Below are 21857 nucleotides of genomic sequence, written 5' to 3' on the forward strand. Positions count from 1 at the left end.
GGGATTTCCATCTATTAAATGGGGATCAGAATAGCACTTCCATGCCTCCCTGGGGTGTTGTGAGGATACAATCCATTAATAACTGGAAGGTGCTCAGATACCATGGTATAGAGGACCATGCAAGTACCTATCTAGAAAGATGGGGCTCAAGCCCCAAAGAAGACAGATTTGTAGTTTCCTTATAACTCCCCTTCAGTATCACAGCAGAAAGGAGTGGCTGACTCTGCCACAACATGTTTGTGATGTATGAGATCGCATCCTCAAGCAGCTCGTTGCTAAGTTGGTTACTTAGTCTGCTGAGCAGGACTTCAGTGGGGAACTATTGCATGCTTAGTAACTTAACTTAAAAACAAAATCCTGGTGTCTAAGCAGAGTAGTAACAGACACTGATTACTAGAGAACTCTGCCTGGAATGTGGAGTAACTAGGACACATTTAGAAAACCTGCTGTAATAACATGCAAAACAAAAGTATTGGCCAACGTTATCAAAAATGACTATTGACTTTGGGTGCCCACCTAGCGATAACTTAAAGGGGCCTGATTTTTAGATCAGCTTCTGAAAAATCAGACCCCCTTTGAGATAGCTCATGCTGGGCACCCCAAAAATGGAGGTGCCCAAAATCAATGGTCATGTTTCAAAATCTTGTCCATTCCGTTTTGCATAATTATTAAAAAGGAGGAATTTGGGTGAAAATATGAATTTCAGCATTGTTGAGTGACTATTTCAGACTCGATTGGCTTGGCCATGCTGTTTCTGCAGATGATTTAAAAATCCCTCTTAGACAAACTTGACCGATTGTCATTCAACTGCCGACATTCTCCAGAACCTGGAATACCTTATATTAGACATTTTGGGCCAAATTCATCCCTGTCCCAACTCCAGTGATGTCATGAAGTTAGAACCAAGGAGGAGTTTGGCGCATCCTGCCAATTGCCACGTTCACCATCAGTGAACGGCTTTATGTGCAATTCTGCCATTCCCCACCCCCACCCCTGCCACCCTCCACCGCTACCTAGTGCCAATGAAAATAAGAACAATTTATCTAGAAGGAACAATGACAACAATAACGGTAAGAGATTTTAGTCTCAGAAATCTTAATTTTTACGAAAGGGAAGCTCTAGACAATTGTTAATAACCGTTCCCTCCACGCTCAAACCTTCTCTCCACGTTCCACATCTGTGCCCATCTTCTCTTGGAGTCAACTCCAGAACAACATTCAAAATGCCCTCAGCACTGCTTGCCCTCCCGCTCCCCTGCCCCACCATCCCTTGGGATAAGACAGCCATTCTATGGTCATCTTGAATGGAGATGTTAGACGAGCCAGATTGTTTCTAGCTCCTTGAGGGAATCCAGACTGAACAGTATTTTACTTCTTGATGGGATGGTGGGGAAGAAATCTTTGTAGGCCGCAGTCTCTTTTTTTGGTATAGCCAAACTCATTTTCTGCATTTAGCAGCCACACTGTTCTGCTTTCTTTGTTTTTACTCCAAGCCTTTTGAATTCCTGGGGTTGGATCCATGCTGTTTGCCTTTCTCACCCTTCCAGGGCTTGGGTTTGGCTGAAGGCCTGGTGCTCATACCTTCTGCTTGCTCCTGGGAATGAAGACAGGAGGGCCTCGGCAGGCTGGAGCCCCCAGCTGCACTGTCACACGGATCAGCCCCTGTTCTGTTAAGGGCCTGGGCTTTGGGCTCAAATTTCTGACGATGGGGAGCGTGGTGCCTTTTAGTGTATAAAAAAAGTGCTGGGTCGGGCATGGGGTCTGCCTCTTCGAAGCTGCTCATCCTCTCCCTCTGGAAGGAGTCCTTGATGACTCCCTTACTATAGGAGCAGTCGGTCACCAGCCTCCGAACGTGAGACTTGTGGATTCGCTTTTTGGGCCTTGTCTCATTGGAAGGCTGCGTGGGGAATGGTTTGTCCGGAGGCCTGTCGGGCGGGGGCTTGCCACCTTGCCGGGAGCCATGCAGTTTCTGTTTGGTGGCATGCAGCTGGAAGGAGAGATAAGCAGCAGCCTCCGTCTGCTTCTGCACCTCCGTGTTAAGGATAGTCACCCGGTGGCTTCTTCTCTTCAGCTCCTCAAGGAATTTCCTCTCCTTGTTCCTGAGATTGCATCTCAGCGCGGACACCAGGGTCTCCTTATGTCTGAGCTCCTTCCTCAGCTCCAGATTATCCTTCTCCTTCTCATGCAACTGGGCTTCCATGATCTTGCACTTCTCCTCCAGTTCCCGATCAATGTCATCTAAGGAGAACAAGACAATAATCAGTGTTCAAAATGACATCATTAGTTTGCAGTGAAATGAATTAGAAGGGTGGGGAAGGATTGGACAGGATAGCTCAGGGGATATATGGAGGCTTTCAACAATTCCTGTAGGTTGCATCCACATTGAGGGACATCAACAAAAATTATTCAGGAAATTGAAATGCTGTGAGTCCCATTCCCCTAGTGCAAATGACTCTTTTAAAACCTCAGTTTCATGATTCTTTATTCCATATGTAAATAATTTTCAGCAATAAAAGTAAGAGAATGCTAAACTTGTGTGTAACATAGATAACTCTGGCACTAAAGTAATAACATGTCCCTTGAAACAAGGACTATGTCCCTCACCCCTAATTTAAATGTAATCTTGACCCAAACATAGTATCCGTTTTCCACTTCTACCGTTCTCACTTAAATGTATCACATACACATCTGAAGCCAGAACCTTCAGTCTGATGATGGTATCTTATGAAGCAAGTCCGCTTGATATGCTGAATACAGTGATATGTTATGAACGGGAGACATTATTCTTTGGCTGTAAAATTTAATCCTGCGCTTGTGTGTTCTCAGCGCTGACCTTGGAGCTGAGCCCTGCAATGGAGTTTATGGGTCAGGAGAAGAAGAGAGAAAAAAATACTGCAAAACAATCAGCTAAACTTATTAGAAGGTGCCATTGACCTCTTTCCAGATACTACACAACCTGATTAGAGAGAATGGAGGATGTTAATCCAGTATTACAGAGGAGCTAGGAGCATGATTGACTGAGAACCTAAGGAGGAAAAAAAAACCATATCAAAACCCTCGGCTGTACAGAAATAATGTGCATTTTTTTGCTTTGCTGAGGGGACTTGTCCTTTGTCCCCAGAGAGAGCTGGAAAAGCAGCTCTCCGTGTCACTATAAACCTTCATGCTTCAAGGCACAAGCCAACCACTAGCTGATGTTAGGAAGCCTCTTCCTCTCTGGGCAGGTTATTCCATCATTGTCCATTACTGAGATTCCTGCACCTGGTTCTGGGCGCTGTCAGAAACGAGGCACCCTGACTAGCCGGACCATTGGTCTGATCCACTATGGAAATCCCTATGGTTCTATTAACCTTTCACTGACAGGCTGTTTGGTAGTTGTTATTTTGGGGCTGCCTTTTTTTTTTTTTTTGGTATTCATGGTATTTCCCATTATCTATGAAGGAACTGAAGATTCCCCCTGTATCCTCTTATTAATGGGGCTGGGATTTTCAAGAGAGTCTAAGGGAGCTAGAAACCTAACACTAAATAGGATGTTGGTGCCTAAATCCCTTAGGTTCCCCTGAAAATCCCAGCCTGGGTGAACACGGCTGCTTTAAACACCCAGGCAGACCCTCATGGAACAGTCTTAGTTTTGTTCCGTTTTGTTTTAAGCATCACCCTTGCAACGTATCCGGCTGGCTCTCCGTTCTCTTACACTCATTTTAGGCCAGTGAGTCCAGTGAAGTTGATGATGTTGCCTAGCTGCGAATGTGGAGCTTTTGACGCCAAAGAAGAGGAAGTCAGATTGTCACCGATCAAGATTCATAACAAGGGCAGGATATTAAAGAAGAGAGGGAGAGAGAGCTTTGTCATAAAAACTCCCTAAGAACCAACACGCAGCAGTTGCTAAAAAATGTTCATGGTGTCTGCCAGTTGTCAGGCCGCAGACATGTTCACAATCTCTAGCAGCGGTAATGACATCATGTTCCTTTGTCTCAACTCGCCCTCAGTTACAGTAATGATGGAGGGGCGGGGGAGCAGAGCGATGGAATATAAACACAGATCATGAGCCAGTTTTTGCTCCTGAGGGTTGGAAGGGTGCAATGGAAGGCAGAAATGAACCCACCCATTGCAAACTCAGAGCCCTGATATCCCAGTACCATCTGAGCAGTGAACATTTGCCGTGGAAGCGGTTAGCAATGCTGAATAATAGTGCTGCTACTGAATTACCAACGCTAGGATTTTTTTTTTCTTGGCACAACACGAAGGGCCCTGTATCATTTTTCAAAGTGTAAGCGGGGGACGGGGGGTGAACATCCGCTCCGGGGCTGAGCTCAGTGAACACTAAAGGGAGAATTCTCTGCAGGTTTGACATTGGCTCTGCAGGTTTGTCACTGGCACTTTGCACTTGTGACAAGTTCCAGGGAAACACCAGGCAGAATCCAGGTCTCTCCTTTCTCACCTCCACCCTCAAACTGGACTCCAGCAAAGCCCCAGATTAGTGTAGAATCCAGATGTTCTCAAAGCAGATGCTGCTCTGAGGTTCACACCCAAAATCTGACTCCTAAACCCATTTCACAGCCACTCTGGCCGCCTTCCAGTGAATTTGCCACACCTATGTCAGCTCCTTTATTGATTCAAGCCAAATAGATTTACCAGGAGGGCGTGGCTTGTTCTCTAGAGCATGCAGAGAAAAGAAAATGCAGCCTCAAACCTACCATCCTCCTGTATGATGAGGCAATAGCCAGGAATACCATTTCCGAAACCGGAGTGGGGCAAGGGAAAGGCAGGCTTGTGATATAAGGCAGGTCCTGCATAAACTTACTTTTACAGCTTACTACATTTGAGGCTATAGAAGGATTCGGTTCCCATCCCCTGCTTCCCGGTATAAATGATCCAGCTCCATAAATGGGCTGTTTGCTGGAAAGGCATTGGACTAGGCTTTCAGAGACCTTGGCTCTGCTGTATGCCCTTGGACCCAGGCTCACCTTTTCTCCGGCTTGCCTCTTTAGATTGTAAGACGTTTAGGGCAAGGTCTGTCTTTTCCTAGGTGTTATCTAGCACCTGGCACAATAAACCTGTTTGCTTGGGGCCGCTAAGTGCTACCATAATACAAATAATAACTAGGATCCAGTCCCTAGGTTAAAGAGGGGGTGAGAAATCAGTACGTACAGTGCACTGCTGGCTGGAACAGCCTGCGGGCCTGGCCCGAGGGAGCGGGGAGGGCTGTGCTCCCATGGTAGCTAAGTGGCTAACGCAGCAGTGGAGGCAATAAAATAAATAGGAAAGCACGTGGCAGGGGTAAGAGGAGCAGCGGCAGCCTCCTGGGGAGGGGAATGGCAAGAGAGGTCTAAGAAACTGATGTCCCCACCTAGGGCCCGAGGTGCTTTTCTCACTTCCTCCAAAAACGTATCAGGCTGGCTCTGGTGGGCCGGCAGCTCTGTGTGAGAGGCTGGTCAAACACTCGGGGTGGGGGAACGAGTCCATCCAGGGGATGCTAGGCTGGGAGGAAGAGTCTGCCCCGGAGAGGGGAACGGAGAAAGTTTTGGTGAGTCTGGACCCCTACGGAGCCGTAGCTTTGGAAGAGAAGATTGTCCAATAGTCAGAGCAGTGGACTGAGACTATGGAGACCTGGGTCTCTTGCTGGCTGCAATAGCGGCAAGTCACCTAGCCGTGCCATGCCCCAGTTCTTAGCACTCACATGCCTTTAATCCACCTCTGTATCCTTCTGACCCCGGCTTCACCCTGCCTTGGCCGTCTGTTATTCATTTTGCTGGCTTTGCTCCGTTAAATCCCTTTTACTGCCACCTGGCTTCCCCCCCCGCAGAGCTGGTATTCTGTGACCTAGCCTGAGATCGCTCTGCGAAGGAAGCAGACACAGCCCTTCACCATATCCTCCAGCATTTCAAGTGGCTAACGGGGAACGCCGTTGGGCACCGCACATCCCTGTCAAGCCATCCCCACTGCAGCTGCTGGCCCCCGAGTCCACATCAGGCTTAGCCCCTGCTTTCCAGACCAGCCTGCCCCGGGGGTAGCATCTGTCCCCATCTCTGAGCTCCCCTCCCTAGCTCTGCCCCTGCCTATGGTATGCACCGTGCAGAACCTGGGTACCACCGAATGGGGGGAATGTTCTACTTCGCCCGGGGCGTAGGGTGTGGGGGTCAAAGCAGGACGGTCCCACAAATCCGGGACTGTTGGGAGGTGTCCCCCACTCTCCTTTGCCCCCACCCTCGCATTAGGCACAGTCAAGTCATTGCACAATATCTTTATTAAGGGTGGTGAGAACAGCCATGGAGCTGCGCACCCACCACACAAACACTCAACAGACTCTCCCTTGTCTGTTTTCCGATGAAAGATCAAAGTAAATAGCCACTGTGGCATGCAGAGATTTAATCAACTAGCCCATTCTCCTTCAGAGTCTCTCCCCTAGTGTCCCGTCCAGTCAAGGTCTGATCCCTGCTATGGTGCACTACAACCACCGAACAGAAGAACCCGCCCTGAAGCGACTGGATCCCTCAGCATGACAAGCATCTGCCGAGCACCGTGTGTTCCGCGTGTAGTCAGCGTTTCTCTCTGTGCCTGTTTGCTCACTGCACAGTCACCCCTGGTTAATAATGCGTAGCCTGTTTGCCTTCTTTCGGTTCCTGTCAGCAACTGACTGCCGGAGCCTGGAAGTGCTGACAAGACTTTTAAAACAGAGATACTGGATGTAGCAGCCAGCTTCTCAGCGGCTCCCACCCCAATATTCCCTTCCCACACTTCGTCCCGATGACTGACGGCTTCTCTGCCCGGCCTTCTCTGAGTCATGTCGGAGCTGCCCAAAAAACGGAGCCTGGCTTTACAAGCATAATGGGAAAGTCTGTGAAGCGTGTGGTCTAGCAGACTCAGCAGGGCTCAGTGCCAGGCCCACAGTACTCAATAGGATAATCAGCCGTTCTCAAATTTCATTGTACCGTGGCCCCCTTCTGACAACAAAAACGACACGAAGCCTGAGCCCGCCCAAGCCCCGCTGCCTGGGTGGGGGAGTCAAAGCCCAAGCCCAAGCCCGAGGCGAGGGACCTGTAACCTGAGCCCCGCCACCCAGGGCTGAAGTCCTCGGGCTTTGGTCCCAAGCAGTGGGGCTCTGGCTTCAGCCCCAGGTGGTGGGCCTTGGGCTTTGGCTCCAGCAAGTCTAATGCCAGCCCTGGCAACCCCATTAAAACGGGGTCACGACCCACTTTGGGGTCCCAACCCACACTTTGAGAACTGCTATGATAGATAGATCTGGCCCCTTTTGTGGCTATAGCCACATCCCCTTGTCTTCTCTTGTGTTTCATTTTCCTACCCCCATAGGTGGGGACAATGACATGTGGTGTATTGAAAACTGGTAAAATTAAAAGCTATTCCTGGTCCTGCTTGCAGGCTAGAGGGCTCTGTAGGGAAGTGTGTGATCTGGCTCCTCAGCACAGCAGTCAGTCTGCAGAGAGGCAGCCTAGAGCAAGGTGAGGTGAGTTATGCTGCGCTGCCTTAGGGAGCAGCCTGCTTTCTCTCTCTCTCTGCTTTTAGTTTTTGTGTGCTAAATTTCTGGATTTTAAGAAATAAAGTAGCATTATGTTGCAACCTTCCAGCAAGAGTATTGTATGTTTTTATCTAATTGCTCTGTGTGTATGCCATGATTATACCACGACACTTACTCAGCCAGCTCACAGAAGTGTGGTGATGAGGCTTCATTAGTTAATGTCTGTAAAGCAATTTGGATAATATTTTACATTTCTATAATCCCTTCTGCCTGGTGATCTCAGAGGGTTTTAAAACATTAATGAATGATGCCTCACAGCATCCCACTGAGGCAGGGAAATTATCGCTACTTTACAGATGAGGAAGCTGAGGGACAGAGAGATGAAGCGATTGCCCAAGGTCATCAGGAAGTTTGTGGTGGAACCAAGAATATATCTCAGTTCCTTTGACACCCACCTAGCCACAGGATCGTCTTTCCTTTGCAAAAGTAAAACACGACGTAAGTGCTAAGTATGACCATTTTTATTGTGTAGGCATAAGTCCATTGTTAGGAAAAGGTCTTACTTCTACTCTTTGCATCATCTCAGAATACAAGAAAGGTAAGAGAGATTCAAAGACATGAGTGTATTAACTGTGGGTAGAACCTGGAAGGATCAGAGTTGTGATTTGATTTGGACTGATATCCTGAAAGGCATATGCTCACCTGAACCTCTTAATGCTACAAAACTGGGAGGAAAAGTTCCTAAGAACAAGCTGTCTTGAGAGTTATCCTGTCATTGCTGCTTCTGGTTAGTTCAGAAATGTTAGCACTTTTACGGCAGGTGAGAACCTGACACGGGGAGAAAAACTGAATTACAATGATTAAGGGAGAGGTTGTCAAAAGAGCTCCTCTCTTGAATGGAATGAGACCCTAATCAAGATGGCAAATGAGGTAGAAAATGGTGCGTCTGTACAGCACCATGAAATATTACAGCATTAAATAAATAATCCAAACTCTCCCAGTGTTTTGGGGCATTCGGAGCTGCAGTTTCAGTTTAGGCTCATTTAAGATACTAGCAATCACTCATGCTCTAAATGGTAAGGTAGCCACACCATTCCAAATATCAATCAAGCCTCGTAGCTTAAAATGTTCTGTTCTTCCCCTCTATGAATGTGTTGCTCATGAAACTAACTCACGCCGGGCATAAGTGCAAGCTGTTGCTGGGCAAACCTCCACCCATCAGCTCTGCCAGTGTAACGCGCTCTTAGGGTGACCAGACAGCAAGTGTGAAAAATTGGGATGGGGTGGGGTAATAGGAGCCTATATAAGAAAAGGATCCAAAAATCGGGACTGTCCCTATAAAATTGGGACATCTGGTCACCCTACTTGCTCTTGACCTAAAAGGCCCCACTGTTCCAATGCTAGGCCTCTCTTGAACAGGGATTGTGAATCACATGGTGGTTTAGAACGCCCCGCCTATTCTCACATGGGGTTTGACCAGGATTTGAACCAGGGTCTCTAGAGGGAAAAGGTGAGTGTATTAGCCCCCAGTGCATCAGCCAGCCCTGGACAGAATTATCATGTGACTGTTTTCTTTACAGCACCAAACAGTCTTTTTACTAGTTCCCGGCTTGACAGAGGCACCATTAAGGGAAGACTTGATAATTAGCAGTTGTCTACGCTATCTTGTATTCACGGTGGGAGCTATGAAACAAGCACAGTTTGAACCATCACTAATAATAGCAACAATCGTTATCCTGAGCTCCATTCCTAAAGCAACTTTGGTGGAGCAAGATCCCAAAGCCAGGTGCAGATTGAGGACTGGACTCAGCCCTCTGGGTGTTGGTAGTACAGTATTCACCTCCTTTCTCACCAGGGGCAGCTGCATCAGTGCAGGGGAAAGTTGCTCTGTATGACCCCTGCCAGTGGTGGCTTCCCGGAAGGTGTGCTAAATCAGTGCATCTCCTAGGTGTTCAGACCCCGCCTGCTCCCTGTCTGGTTTGCCCATTTTGTAGGTTTTTCTGATTGTTTCTAGGCCATGGAGGGGGGTGGTAGGGCATGCAGCCTGTGCTACTGTGCCTCTCCCCACATCTAGGCAAACTTTCTGCCACCGGGGTTCTGCTTTCAAATCATAGAGCAACCAAGGGAACGAATTTTGCCAACTCTATATAAAGAGAGCAACCATCTGCCACTTAAAAGCAGCCACTTCTGGGGCGGAACTCAGCAGCGCTTGTACATGCAGCAATTGTGGACACATTGTTCGCACCCAGCAGTGCACGTGTGTGTTTTTGTGGCCCCAACAGGTCCAACGTTCAGTGTTATATCTGCTGCAAAAGGCTCTAGCCATGCTTACGGAAGTCACAATTTCGGAAAGCTGAAATGAAAAGGAAAAGAAACAAGAAGTAGCTTGCCTGACCTTCACTTTCTCTCCCTAACTGCAAACTCGGCATCAATACAATGTACGATCCTGAGACAGAGCAGGTCTGCCTGAGGCACACGGCCACATAGAATTGTCCCATACCTGACAGAGAAAAACAGCCTGTATGAAGTTTTTTATAGGCACGGTAATAACTCATTACGGAGCCCGGAGACGTTTTCCTTGCTCAGCAATACTGCAGCTGGCCTTTGCAAATGGTCACATACCGCGGGGTTTATTCAGGGAGATTTGACTTTGTTTTCTAGAATGGGCTTCTGTTGAAAGGGGAACTTGCTAACACAGGTACTTTGTAATAGGATACAGAATATGTGGGGAGTGATCCTTAGCTAGCACCATTCGATCTGGTCTTTGTATCTACATCATCAGTTCAAGTCTCCTGGTGGGTCTGAATCGGATGGCTTCCTACACTGTCAGGCATCATGTAAGGCTTGAACCAGTCTCTACCATCTCTGTCTACCACACTGTTTGCCGGAATGGCTACCTTTGGGTTTCTATAACTTAACTTCTTTACAAGGATAGGTTGTTGGGTTATAGCTCAACCCCCCCAACCTGGAGGTTCAGAGGTGCCTACCCTTTGACCTGGCCTACCAGAGGTCAAAACTCTCACTGACATATTTCTCATGGTCATTGCCTTCTCACTGCTTCAAGGGGTTGGCCCAGGGAAGCCACTCAGGTCAGAGGCAATCAAAATTGTTACCACCTTTTAGCCTAGGCGAGATAAGGCCTGCTGGTTCCTTTCTTTAGATCTGGATGGCTTTCAGTCTGTTGTCTAAGCATGACAAACAGGCGCACATCTAAGGGTGGTCACCATGCACAAATATCCGAAGGAAAGAAACTCCAATGAAGGAGAAGGTGACACAAAGAAGGGTGACTAGGAGTGACGGGAAAGAGAGGACCATTTAGGCTGAATAGTGTGATGCTTTCTCCAATAGTAAAAAATCTATCAACCTGTGGAATAGTCTTCAAAAGTAAGTTGGGGGAAGCCTCTTTGCTAGAGATATTTAAAACTGGGCTGGGCAAAGCATTAGATAATATACTGCGGGGAACAATGCTGAGGTGTAGGTTGGTGGGTGGGTCTGTCTATCTCCATCCAGATACACATAATACAAACACTTAGTGAGAGACAGTCATTCCCCAAAGAGCTTACAGTCCAAATCAGTGGTCTCCAACCTTTTTACGCCCAAGATAACTTTTTGAATTTAAGGGCAACCCAGGATCTTCCCTGCTCCTACCCCAAGGCCACACCCCTTCCATGAGGCCCTGCCCCTTCCCCAAAGCCCTACCCTGCTCACTCCATCCCCCCCCTCTCTCCGTCCCTTGCTCTCCCCCACACTCACTCACTTTCACTGGGCTGAGGTAGGGGTTGGGGTTCGGGGGGGGGTGCTGGCTCTGGGCTGAGGCTGAGGGGTTTGCAATGTGGGAGGGGGTTCTGGGCTGAGCCTGGGGCAAGGGATTGGGGTGCAGGAGGGGATGAGGGGTGCAAGCTCTGGGAGGGATTTGGGTAGAGGAGGGGGCTCCAGGCTGGGGCAGAGTGTTGGGGTAGAAGAGGGGGGTACAGGGTGCTGGCTCCAGGAGGGGTGTCAGGGCTGGGGCTTGGGGTGCAGGAGAGGGTTCTGGGTGCAAGAGGGGGTATGGGGTACTGTCTCCGGGAGGGGGCTCAGGGCTGGGGGTTGGGGTGCAGGAGAGGGGTTCAGCATACAGGAGGGGGTATGGGGTACTGTCTCCGGGAGGGGGCTCAGGGCTGGGGGTTGGGGTGCGGCCTTCCGCTGGGCAGCACTTACCTCCAGCAGCTCCCGGTCGGCAGTGCAGCGTGGCTGCCGCTAAGGCAGGCTCCCTGCCTACCCCAGCCCCACGCCACTCCCGGAAGGGGCCAGCGGTCCCTGCAGCCCCTGAGGGAGGGAGTGGGAGGGCACATAGCTCTGTGCACTGTCCCTCTGCAAGCACTGCCCCCGCAGCTCCTGTTGGCCACAGCTCCCCGTTCCTGGCCAATGGGAACTGCAGGGGCGGTGCTTGCAGGCAGGAGCAGCGCTCAGCCCCACTGCACCACCAGAGATCGCGATTGACTGGTTGGTGACAACTGGTCTAAATAATAGACAAGATAGACAAAGGGTGGGAGAAAGGAAGGACAGCTCTTTGGGGGAAGGGACCATCTTTTTGTTCCGTGGTTGTACTGTGCCTAGCAAAATGGGGCCCTGGCCCATGTCTGGAGCTCCTAGGTGCTACCACAATACAAATAATAGTACTTTATAATTAATAATAATTATGATTACCCCCATTTTACTGATGGGGAACTGAGACACAGGAAGGCCTCAGGCTAGATTCTGTGCTGCACCTCTCATGGTACATGGCCTAGCAGGTCCCGCCCAAGAGGAGTGAAGGCAAAGGTGACCTAATTTATAGCCGGATGCCCTGCAGCCCAGAATAGCTGTACTGCCAAGGACTCCAACCACTCCCCCTCCCTGGCAGGTGTGGACCATGGAAACATGTGAGACAAAGCCTGAGTGTCCACCTGCCCCGCCTCTTAGCTGCAAACCCTCCCTGATCCCTAGCTGATTTCATTGCAAGCCCTGGAAAGCAACCACTTTCTTGGGAAACTGGCCAGTTGTCGAAGGACTACTTCTCAATCCGTGCTGGTAAATATGCATGGGCTTGTTTAAATCGTCTATAATCAATATCTACCTTTTATGATTTGCTTTATGGCCTCCTCTCTTAAGTGTCTGCTGTGGAGAAAAATGCTTTATAATGAGATATTAACGGAGGTCGTTGCATCTGGTAATTATTACATAAATGGCATTTGAAGAGCAATTATTTGATGGCATCTTAATTTTGGTTGTTGCCCCATAAATATAGTGAACAGGATCTTGCTGCTCACAAGCAGTTGAAGTGCTGGCTGCGAGGAAGAGCTGTGTGGGTGGTACTCATGGAAATTAGGTGCCCCATGCAGGCACACTCGGTGAGTCAGCCACTCGATTGCACCTACCAGGCAGCAAAACAGATCTGACGATGTACATTTGCATCCAAAGAAGTGAGGTTTTTACTCACGAAAGCTTATGCCCAAATAAATCTGTTAGTCTTTAAGGTGCCACCAGACTCTTTGTTGTATTTGCATCCAAGAATCCTGTGGAGGCAGCAGCCCCGTCTGACTGCTCCTGTCTGCCTCATGTCAGGTATTTGAGCATTAAGGAGTCATTCGGGTGTGATAGGGGAGCTCCGTCAGTATTCCTTTGCAGCGAGGACATGTGTAATCCGTTTAGCCTGGATTGCGCTGACAGTCAAATGCCAGCTACTGATGGGAGTGGCTGGCTCGGTTTAGCAGCTTTGTTCCTCCCACTGGGAGACTGAAACTTGGGAGAAGGGCTTAGGAGAGGAAAGGGGCTGGGTTTATGACTTCAAGGAGCAACAGTCCTGGTGACAATGAAAGGCCTTTAAATTCTGCAGTTAAGAGGCACAAGGAGCATTAGCATTCTGGAAACACAAAGCAGGAGGTGGGACTTGCACCCAACCCGCTGAATCCCCATCCTCCACTCAGCAAACTTGGGGACGTTCAGATCTGCAGCTAAACTTTGCACCCGGGGCCCAGCTCTGAATAGTGGCCCTGCCTTATTTCCCTGGATACGGAGTCCCTCTACTGAGGATGATGGGAGCTGAGAGCCCTCGGCACCTTGCAAAAGCCTATCATATGTGCATATCAGCACTTCCTAATGTTTATGGCCATCTGTACTGTTTTCCAGAGGTGCTGAGCAAACCCAACACCTGATTGAAGTCAGTCCCCTTCAGGAATCAGGCCCCGAGCTCTCATGTGTGTCAGCCAGCATCCGCCTGCCTTCTGTTCAGTTTTGTGGGCTCTCATTCGCTGAGAATTGTAGGTAGCTTCAAAGCCCCATATTGCATCATATTTGCTTTTTCTCAAGCTGCAAGCACCCCAGGGGGATTGGAACTGCCCAGGCACTGTAGAGGGTTGGAACGAATAGCAACGAACGGGAGTGGGACAATGGAGTCCAGCAGAGTAGCTCCTCACTAAGAGGCAGAGAAAGTGGCAGACCTCTTAAGTTTAGCACTACTAGGTGCCACTGGTGACTATACCTGAATCTGCATCCACCCTGGGTCCCTGCCTTTCTGAGAACAGAGAGTAACAATACAGCCACAGGTCTCAAAGTGCTTCCCAAGCGTGGGCCAAGTTTCATTATCTCCATTTTATAGATGGAGGTCAAATGATTTGCCCCAGGTCACCCAGCGGGTCAAAACTGGGAGCAGAATCCTGCTCCCAGGACTCCCAGCCCTGGGCTCCATGCACAGGAAAAGGCATGGTTCTTACAGGGCCGTTACTGCTGTCATGGGCTGAAAGGGAACAAAGAGCTGGAGGCGTGTGGGGGTTTTGTGGGTGATGCAGTTTCGCTCAGTGAGCTCAGGGCATGGCAAGAATATTAAAGCCCTTGGACTCAGCCAGTCCCATCACCCAGATGGTCCCTCTGCATTCCATTCACCTTATAATTCCTGCTCCAGTCCACGCCCAGAGCTCTGCCCTACGCTGGCACCTCGCCTTTGGCCAGGAGGCAGGGCGAGTGCCGCTGCCGACTGCCAAAGCCAGTGGCACTCTGACACACCAGGGCTGACTTGCTGCAGGTGATAAAGATCTGGGCACCCCCCTTCCTCCCTATTCCGACTCCATGTTTCCCAATCCCCCCCATCTTTCCCTTCCTCTCCTCCCTACCCATCACACCTTCCTTCCCAACCCCCTCTCCCCTCCCTTCCCTCTCCATCTCTCCTTCCCTCCCTCCCCATGTCCGATATACCAAAACCCTGCCCTGATTCACACCCTGGGTCACCACGCCGACGCCCAGGTGGGACAGAGCCCACTGTGCTTCCTCTCAGTGAGTCTGTGTGGCAGGCTCAAGATGCTTCATCTCTGCCCGCTGGCCCCCTCACTCAGGGACAGGCAGGTGTGATGCCTGGCTTGGCTGTTTGAATAGGGGCTCCCCAGCTAACTCGCTTTGCCTTGCTGCCCAGCCCCCCCACAATGTGGTGTGATTAATTGGACAGAGCCAGGCAGTGAAAACAGCGCAGAGGACTGAGAGCTCCAGATTTCTTTCTGTCTCTTACTGCCCATGGCTTGGATGGGTCGGGCTCTGGCCCTGCCCTGCTGCCGAGCTTGTGGGGAGAGCCATGGCATGAATGGGGAGGCACAGTATATTAGGACTAGGTCCAAAGCCCACACCAAGGCATCGCTAAGAAATGTGTTTCAGTTTCACCCTCCAAGGGATAAAAGGAGGTATACTGCTCACATAGTGCCCCCTGCTGGTCAGATGGTGTCTGAGACCTAGGCAGCCTCCCTGGCCAATTGCACCTCTCATTGAGTGTATGTCAAGAGAACTGCTATTCAAGAGGAGGGGAAAGGAGTCAGAAAGGGGGAGGGATGGAGGACAAAAAGATAAGGACAAATATATATTGAAAGTCTTTCCTTATAGTGAGATTCAAGAGTCTGAAATCAGATCCTTGCCATTCTTTATACTGTAGAAAAATACAGCTACCATAGGACTCTGTGTGTGTGTGTCTAATGGGCACGAGGTCTTTCCTTCTTTCTTTCTTATCTTGTTTTTATCGTATCTATCTGTCTGCCTATCTGGGCTGGCTGCCTGCCTGTGTTTCTTGTGTCATACATGCAGTCTGTCTGCCTGCCTATCACACTTCACCCTGGTATCTCCTCTCCAGCAGGTCACATTGTGCTGCCTGGTACTTTGTACAGGGTAGACAGAGAGAAACCTGAGGGAGATAACTGCCCTGCATGTGCAGGGGAGACCTTTGGAGAGGAGAGTGGAGTTTGGACTCTGTGACCCATACAGTCTTTGGCGTCTTCGCTGACCCTGCCAACCAGGGACCAATTAGGGATCACTGCAGTGGGGGTTTGTAGTGGATTTGACCAAGACCCAACAACCTCATTTCACACAGACCACTCAACAGACACCAGACTAACTTCCTGGTCCCTTCTGGCCTAGGGTGCATTCAGACCAGCAACCCACATTCTGCAATCTGCAGTCCCTCACCGCATCAGCCTGGAAGGGATTCTGCTGCACAATACCAGCGGCGATGGGAGGGTACATAAGGAGGTGGAGACATTGGGTGCGTGTTTGTGGGAGAATAGCTGCATTTACTCCATCTGCACCAACATAAAAAGGCTACAACCAAAGAACAATATCAAGAGGAGGAGAGGAATGAAGAGATACTTGCAGATAATAAGCCAGCAGATTCAATCAAAATCCAAGCCTTGATTTAAGTGGCTGCTCCTTCATGCCACACGCATTCCCAGATTTTCTCTGAATCCTTTGGCCACCCTCCCACTGCCCAAAATCAGAAAGTAAATTTCTAGAGTGGATGAGCCAGTTTTAAACAACTTATTTATTCCCTTGGAAATCAGGCAGGAGAAATTATTCCAGCTTTAGACAGAGCTTGGATCCAATTCTCAGCACTTCTGCATTTCTGTAGATGTTCGTCATAGCTCCTTGTCAATATTAACTTGTAGAAGGCAAATATCTTTACATGTATTTTACTCAGGGATAAACAGACATATGGAGGGATTAAAGGCCCAATCCTGGACCAGTGAAATCAATAGGCGTTTAGGCCTCGAATTTCAGGGGGAGATGGATCACGCTCTAAGGCTAGAATTTTCAAAAAGCTCAGCACACTGGGAATACATTAGATGCTGCTAAGGTCTTTTGAAAATCTGGGCAAAAGTTGCACAGTGTAAACTGTGGATGCTAGACACATTTGAAAATCTGGCCCTTACTTAGGTGCCCAGATGGAAGATGAGCTCTTACGAAAATCTGCCTTCAATTGTGTGTGCTGAACACTTGAAAATCTGGCCCTGAGCTCTTTTGAAAATTTGCCCCCACACGACTTGCCCCACCTAGTGTAGTAAGTCAGTAGTAGACCTAAAACTGGGAACCGAAACCAGAAGTCCTTCCTAGTACCCAGACCACTGTTCTGATCACTGGAAAGCACTTCCTATTTTAAGGAGGTTTATTAAGACTGAAATGTCCTTTAGCAGTAATCACGTGACAGAATTATTTTATGTGTATAATCCCCGTTCTGATCCACAGAAGCTGTCACTCGCCGACCCTTCCCTAGCCTTCTTCACATCAGAGCCCTCGTCAGGAAGAGAGAGGCGTGTGGCTTTATTAGTCAGGTAATATAGACAGTCATCCCAGTTATTTCAGAAATACATTTTTAATGGCAGATTTTTAAAAAACCTTTGCTGCTATGGGTCACCAAAGCCCTTGATAATGTCCGCCTTTGAACGGAGACCTGGAAGGGTTCTTGTCAGAGCCCGTGGGCAAAGGACAACGCCGTTCCAACTCCAACTGCACACATGATTTGCTGCATGTGCTGCAGTTTGGAAGAGTAATTGTGCGAACATGGAATCAATAGAACCACAACCCTCAATCGGACAGGATGGCTTCTGAATAGTTTAGCAGCTCAGCTTCAGCCGAGGTGGGAAGTGACTGGAGGTGGCTGACATTTTAAACACAAAAGGATTTTTTTTGTCGAAAAATGGCCTGTCTGGGAAAATGGTCTTGAAATTTTCTGTTTTTCCAGAAATTTTTCATTCGATTGTTTTTTGACAATTTTTATCAGAATGTTTTGTACTCAATGTGATTTTCAGGAAAGGATTTTGGTATTTGAACACTAAGGAGTCATTCCGGTGTGATATGGGAGCTCTGTCAGTATTCCCTTGCAAGGAGGATATGTGTAAAATAGTTTAAAATGTTTACTGAATATGTTGCCAAAATGGATCTGTTTTCAACAAAAATAGAAGCAACCTTGGCATTTTGAAATGGTTAGCAAAATAGTTTTTCTGCTTTTTGACCAGCTCTAATCAGGCCTGAAAGTTATTGATGTCTGATGAGTGGCTGGTGGCCTGCATGGGTGTGATAATCTTAGATCACTTCCATATGGACAAGGGTCTATGTTACAAAATCATCCTCCCAAACAGAAGCAGTTAGCTGTCTCAGCAGTGAAGCCAAATGAACATATGATTAGATAAACCATCTATACCGACAACATTTTGAGGATCTGCATTTACAGCCCTGATCCAACAGCTCCAAAAATACAGGTCTCTACGCACTGAGTTGAAAGATTACACCCTTAGCTGCTAGCAGTAACAGTTCCTTTGTTCCCTCTGTAGACCAGCCGCTAGAGAAAAACACTTAACAGTCACAATGCTGGTGTATTACACTCCAACCCCTAAAATTAACCTCTCCAGGTTACGGTTGAATCCTGTTGTCGGGCAGTGTGTGGATGCTTGAAATGTTCCTTCTTACATCAGCCTTGTTGCTCTTGGCCCATCTGTCAAATCCCAAACCACTTGAAAAAGGTTTTGATCTTACCTTGCTGGTGAGTTTCCAGTTCCTTTGTCTCAAGGTCATGGGTCAGATCTAGAAGACAAATCAAACAGCCATCAAAAGAAAATGTATCATTCTGGCAAACTCTGCACTTCGCATTTACTCATCTACTGGATGGCTTGTAATTTATAATGGCTCTTGATGGTGTCTCTTAGACTGAGCCCAAACCGTCACGATAAATGTTTCTGTCTCAGAGAATTCAGTGACATGCTGATGTGGAAATGGATATTTCTTGCGAGATGGAGAGTATTAGTATATTATCAAGCAGCCATGTAGCTTTTACATTCTGAATGACAAGTCTCCCCCATGTGTAACCAACATAATAATTACAGATGCTGCCCCAACAGCTGCAGTGATGGAGCAACCTGTTATTGTTTAGTGTGGCAATGCCTCTTTTTAAAAACGGAGTCGCTGGAGCATTCAGTTGAACCATTGTAGGTGCTTATTTCAGCCAGGACAAAGAGCAGAGCAGTGAAGTGAAAACAGAGTGTAAACTGCCTACTGAAATAGCTCATAATTTACTCTGACTGCACCTTTCTGTCTGTCTGCCTCTTGCTCTGCACGTTCCGAAAGCAGAGCACTCTTGTCTTCTGTACTAGGGACTGGAAGAAGGATGTTGTCAGCACTTTTCTGGCATTGTCCAGCTTTTAAAACCTGTCACGCAAGGTAGCTTGGATAGTACATGTGACATCTACTAGAGAGTTAAGCATCAAAGTTCTCAGCCACTGGGCTTCCATTCTGATGAGGAAATGCTTGTAAATGAATATTCGTCTGTAATGGTCACCATCATGGGCTGTCACCAGGGTGGGGTTGCACTTTAAACCCCCCGCACTAAACGTATAACCCTCTACTAGTTGAGATTAAGGAAAGACCCTGATCCTCAAAGGTATTTAGGCACCTAACTTCTTTAGCTGGTAGTTGTACTAGACTCATACCTGCTATGGATCACCCGTTGGACAGGTGTGTGAAACACAAAATGAGCAGTGGATTTCACTTGCCTGGCTATGATGGCTGAGTTCTGAAGTGGCCTCTGAAATGCGCAGAGCTCTTCTGCTTGTGTAGTTGAATTAAACTGTCATCACAAAGCAGCTGCTAACCAGTTTGCTTCTGCACTCTTACCCTTTGCTCTAAAAACAACATGCATATCCTCGACCCATGCTCCTGGCTTATCTTTCATATCATAACGATATATAAATATAATGAACATACGACATGCTTTATGTGTTTACATTACTGAAATCCCATGATTGAATATAGGAAAGATATTTTGCAATCAGAAAAGGCTGCCAGCAGCCTTTTGATATTCAGAGCTGAATTATGCCACTCAGGCCTGCATGCTACAGAGATGATGATAATAATCTAACAGTTATCTATGGAGCTGAGCCCTGATCCTGCTTGCATCCATGCTGAGGGGAGCAGGATCAGGCCCATTATGTGAGGCCAATATATAACAGTAAATTCAAGAGATGAATAAAAGCCTCTGAGAGTTTGTTTCACGGCATCTTTAAATGACTTGGCACCTGGGCCTTATATTGAATCCATTCCTTTCTGCTGATGAATAATGGGGCTGGTACCAATCGCACTGGCAATTTAAAAAGGGTCATGTGTGAGCACAGGGGCGTGTGTAAATTTGAGTGCAATGAAGGAGGGTCAGTCTGTGGGGGGAGAATGGGGCAGCAGCTGGGTTCAAACCCTTTGGTTTACAATAGGTTGCAGAGCTAGATGTGGAGTCTGATGCAAAGGAAGCTGAGACCCTATTCAGTTTCTCTTTTTAGCAGATCAAGGTCAAATGCTGGGCGCTTCAAAGCTGTTGGGAATTCCGGCATTGCCTCCTTGGGACCTGACTTTGGTTCTTCATTTAGAAGGGAAGTGATGATTCCTAGTTGCTTTCCCTCTCTGCACTGGGAAAAGGGAGACAGGCTAGAACAGGGGTGGGCAAACTTTTTGGCCCAAGGGCCACGTCGAGGTATGGAAATTGTATGGTGGGCCATGAATGCTCACTAAATTGGGGTCTGGGGTGCGGGATGGGATGGGGGTGAGGCTGGGGGTGTGGGCTCTGGGGTAAGGCCAGAAATGAGGAGTTCAGGGTGCGAGAGGGGGCTCTGGGCTGGGGCAGGGGATTGGGGTGCAGGTGGAGGGGTGAGGGCTCCGGCTGGGGGTGCAGGCTCTGGAGTGGGGCTAGAGATGAGAGGTTTGGGGTGCAGGACCGTGCTCTGGGCTGGGACCAAGGGGTTCGGAGGGTGATCAGGACTGGGGCAGGGGGTTGGGGTGTGGGAGGGGGTCAGGGGTGTAGGCTGCGGGCAGCGCTTACCTCCGTCCCCCGTCTGCAGACGCTGCCCCTGCAGCGCCCATTGGCCCCATTTGCTAGCCAATGGGAGTTGCGGGGGTGACACTTGGGGCGGGGGCAGTGTGAGGAGCCCTCTGGCTGCCCCTACGCGTAGGATCCAGAGGGGGGACGTGCCGTTGCTTCCGGATTAAAACGTCTGAAGGGCCGGATGCAGCCCCCGGGCTGTAGTTTGCCCACCCTGGGCTAGAACCTTGCGACCCTGGTCAGTTGGCCTTTTGCAGCAGGTTGTGTCTGCCCAACCATGGGAGCACTCAGACCTGCTGCTGGGGCTGGTAGGCTGAGCCAGGGATGGCTCCAGCTTTTCTGCCGCCCCAAGCGGCACAAAAAAAAAAAGGCGAGGCGGCGGCACTTTGGCGGCGGCTCAATCGTGCTGCTTCTTCGGCGGGAATTCGGCGGCGGGTCCTTCACTCCATCTTTTTCTCTTCGGCGGCACTTCGGCGACAGCTCAAAGAGGAAGAGAAGGAATGAGGGACCCGCCGCCGAAGACCTGGATGTGCCGCCCCGATACCGGACGAACTGCCGCCCCTTTGTATTGGCCGCCCCAAGCACCTGCTTCCTACGCTGGTGCCTGGAGCCGGCCCTGGGCTGAGCTCTACCGCCATGTTAGGGCCCAGCCCTGCGAACGGCTGAGCGCATCCTGAAAGGTACTGAGTGACCTCAACCCCTTTTGCGGTTAGTCGGAGACGAGGCTGCTCAGCAGGAGGGACTCTGCAGCAGGCAGGATCAGGCCATTAAATTGTCAGGCATACAAAAGTGAATCTATTGAATGGGCAGCATCCAGCCTGCAGGACAGGAGTTTAACAGAGCTTTGTGCTTATCATCACCTGTCATTTGCAGGGGAGAGGAGGCCTGATTCACCTGTCGTTTATACCCATTTTACACGGCTGTAGTGCCAGTGCTTTCTAAAGAACTTCTCCTGATTTATACCGGAGGCAAGGGTATGTCTACACTGCAATCTGAGGTGTGACTGCAGCTCGGTTGGAAATGCCCGTGCTAGCATTGCTAAAAAGAGCCCCGTAGACACAGCCGTGCAGGCCTCAGCAATGCTAGCAGGTATCCAGGGTTCCAGGCATGCTCGTGCAGCCTGCGCCGAAGCCCGTGCCGCTGCATCTACCCTGCTGTTTTTAGCAATGCTGGCGCTGATACGCCTGCCTGAGCTCCAGTCACACCTGGGAAGGCAGCATAGACGCAGCCTACGTGGGTCTGTCTACACTGCCCCTGG

At 49.1% G+C, this 21857-nt stretch overlaps 1 protein-coding gene across 1 annotated transcript in view; it reads right to left on the minus strand.

Annotated features, from left to right (window-relative positions):
* Window positions 1-1024: 1024 nt before the first annotated feature.
* The window catches only part of CCDC92B (coiled-coil domain containing 92B), a 54308-nt gene continuing 33475 nt past the window's right edge, over window positions 1025-21857 (minus strand). Inside the window, exons 4-5 of the mRNA XM_034752186.1 lie at window positions 18274-18321; window positions 1025-2237 (exon numbers count right to left, since the gene is read on the minus strand). Coding sequence (XP_034608077.1) covers window positions 1483-2237; window positions 18274-18321 — 803 coding nt within the window. The 3' untranslated portion in view covers window positions 1025-1482. The remainder of the gene's footprint in view (window positions 2238-18273; window positions 18322-21857) is intronic.

This window comes from Trachemys scripta, chromosome 18 (assembly GCF_013100865.1).
Source record: "Trachemys scripta elegans isolate TJP31775 chromosome 18, CAS_Tse_1.0, whole genome shotgun sequence".
Taxonomy (NCBI): domain Eukaryota; kingdom Metazoa; phylum Chordata; order Testudines; family Emydidae; genus Trachemys; species Trachemys scripta.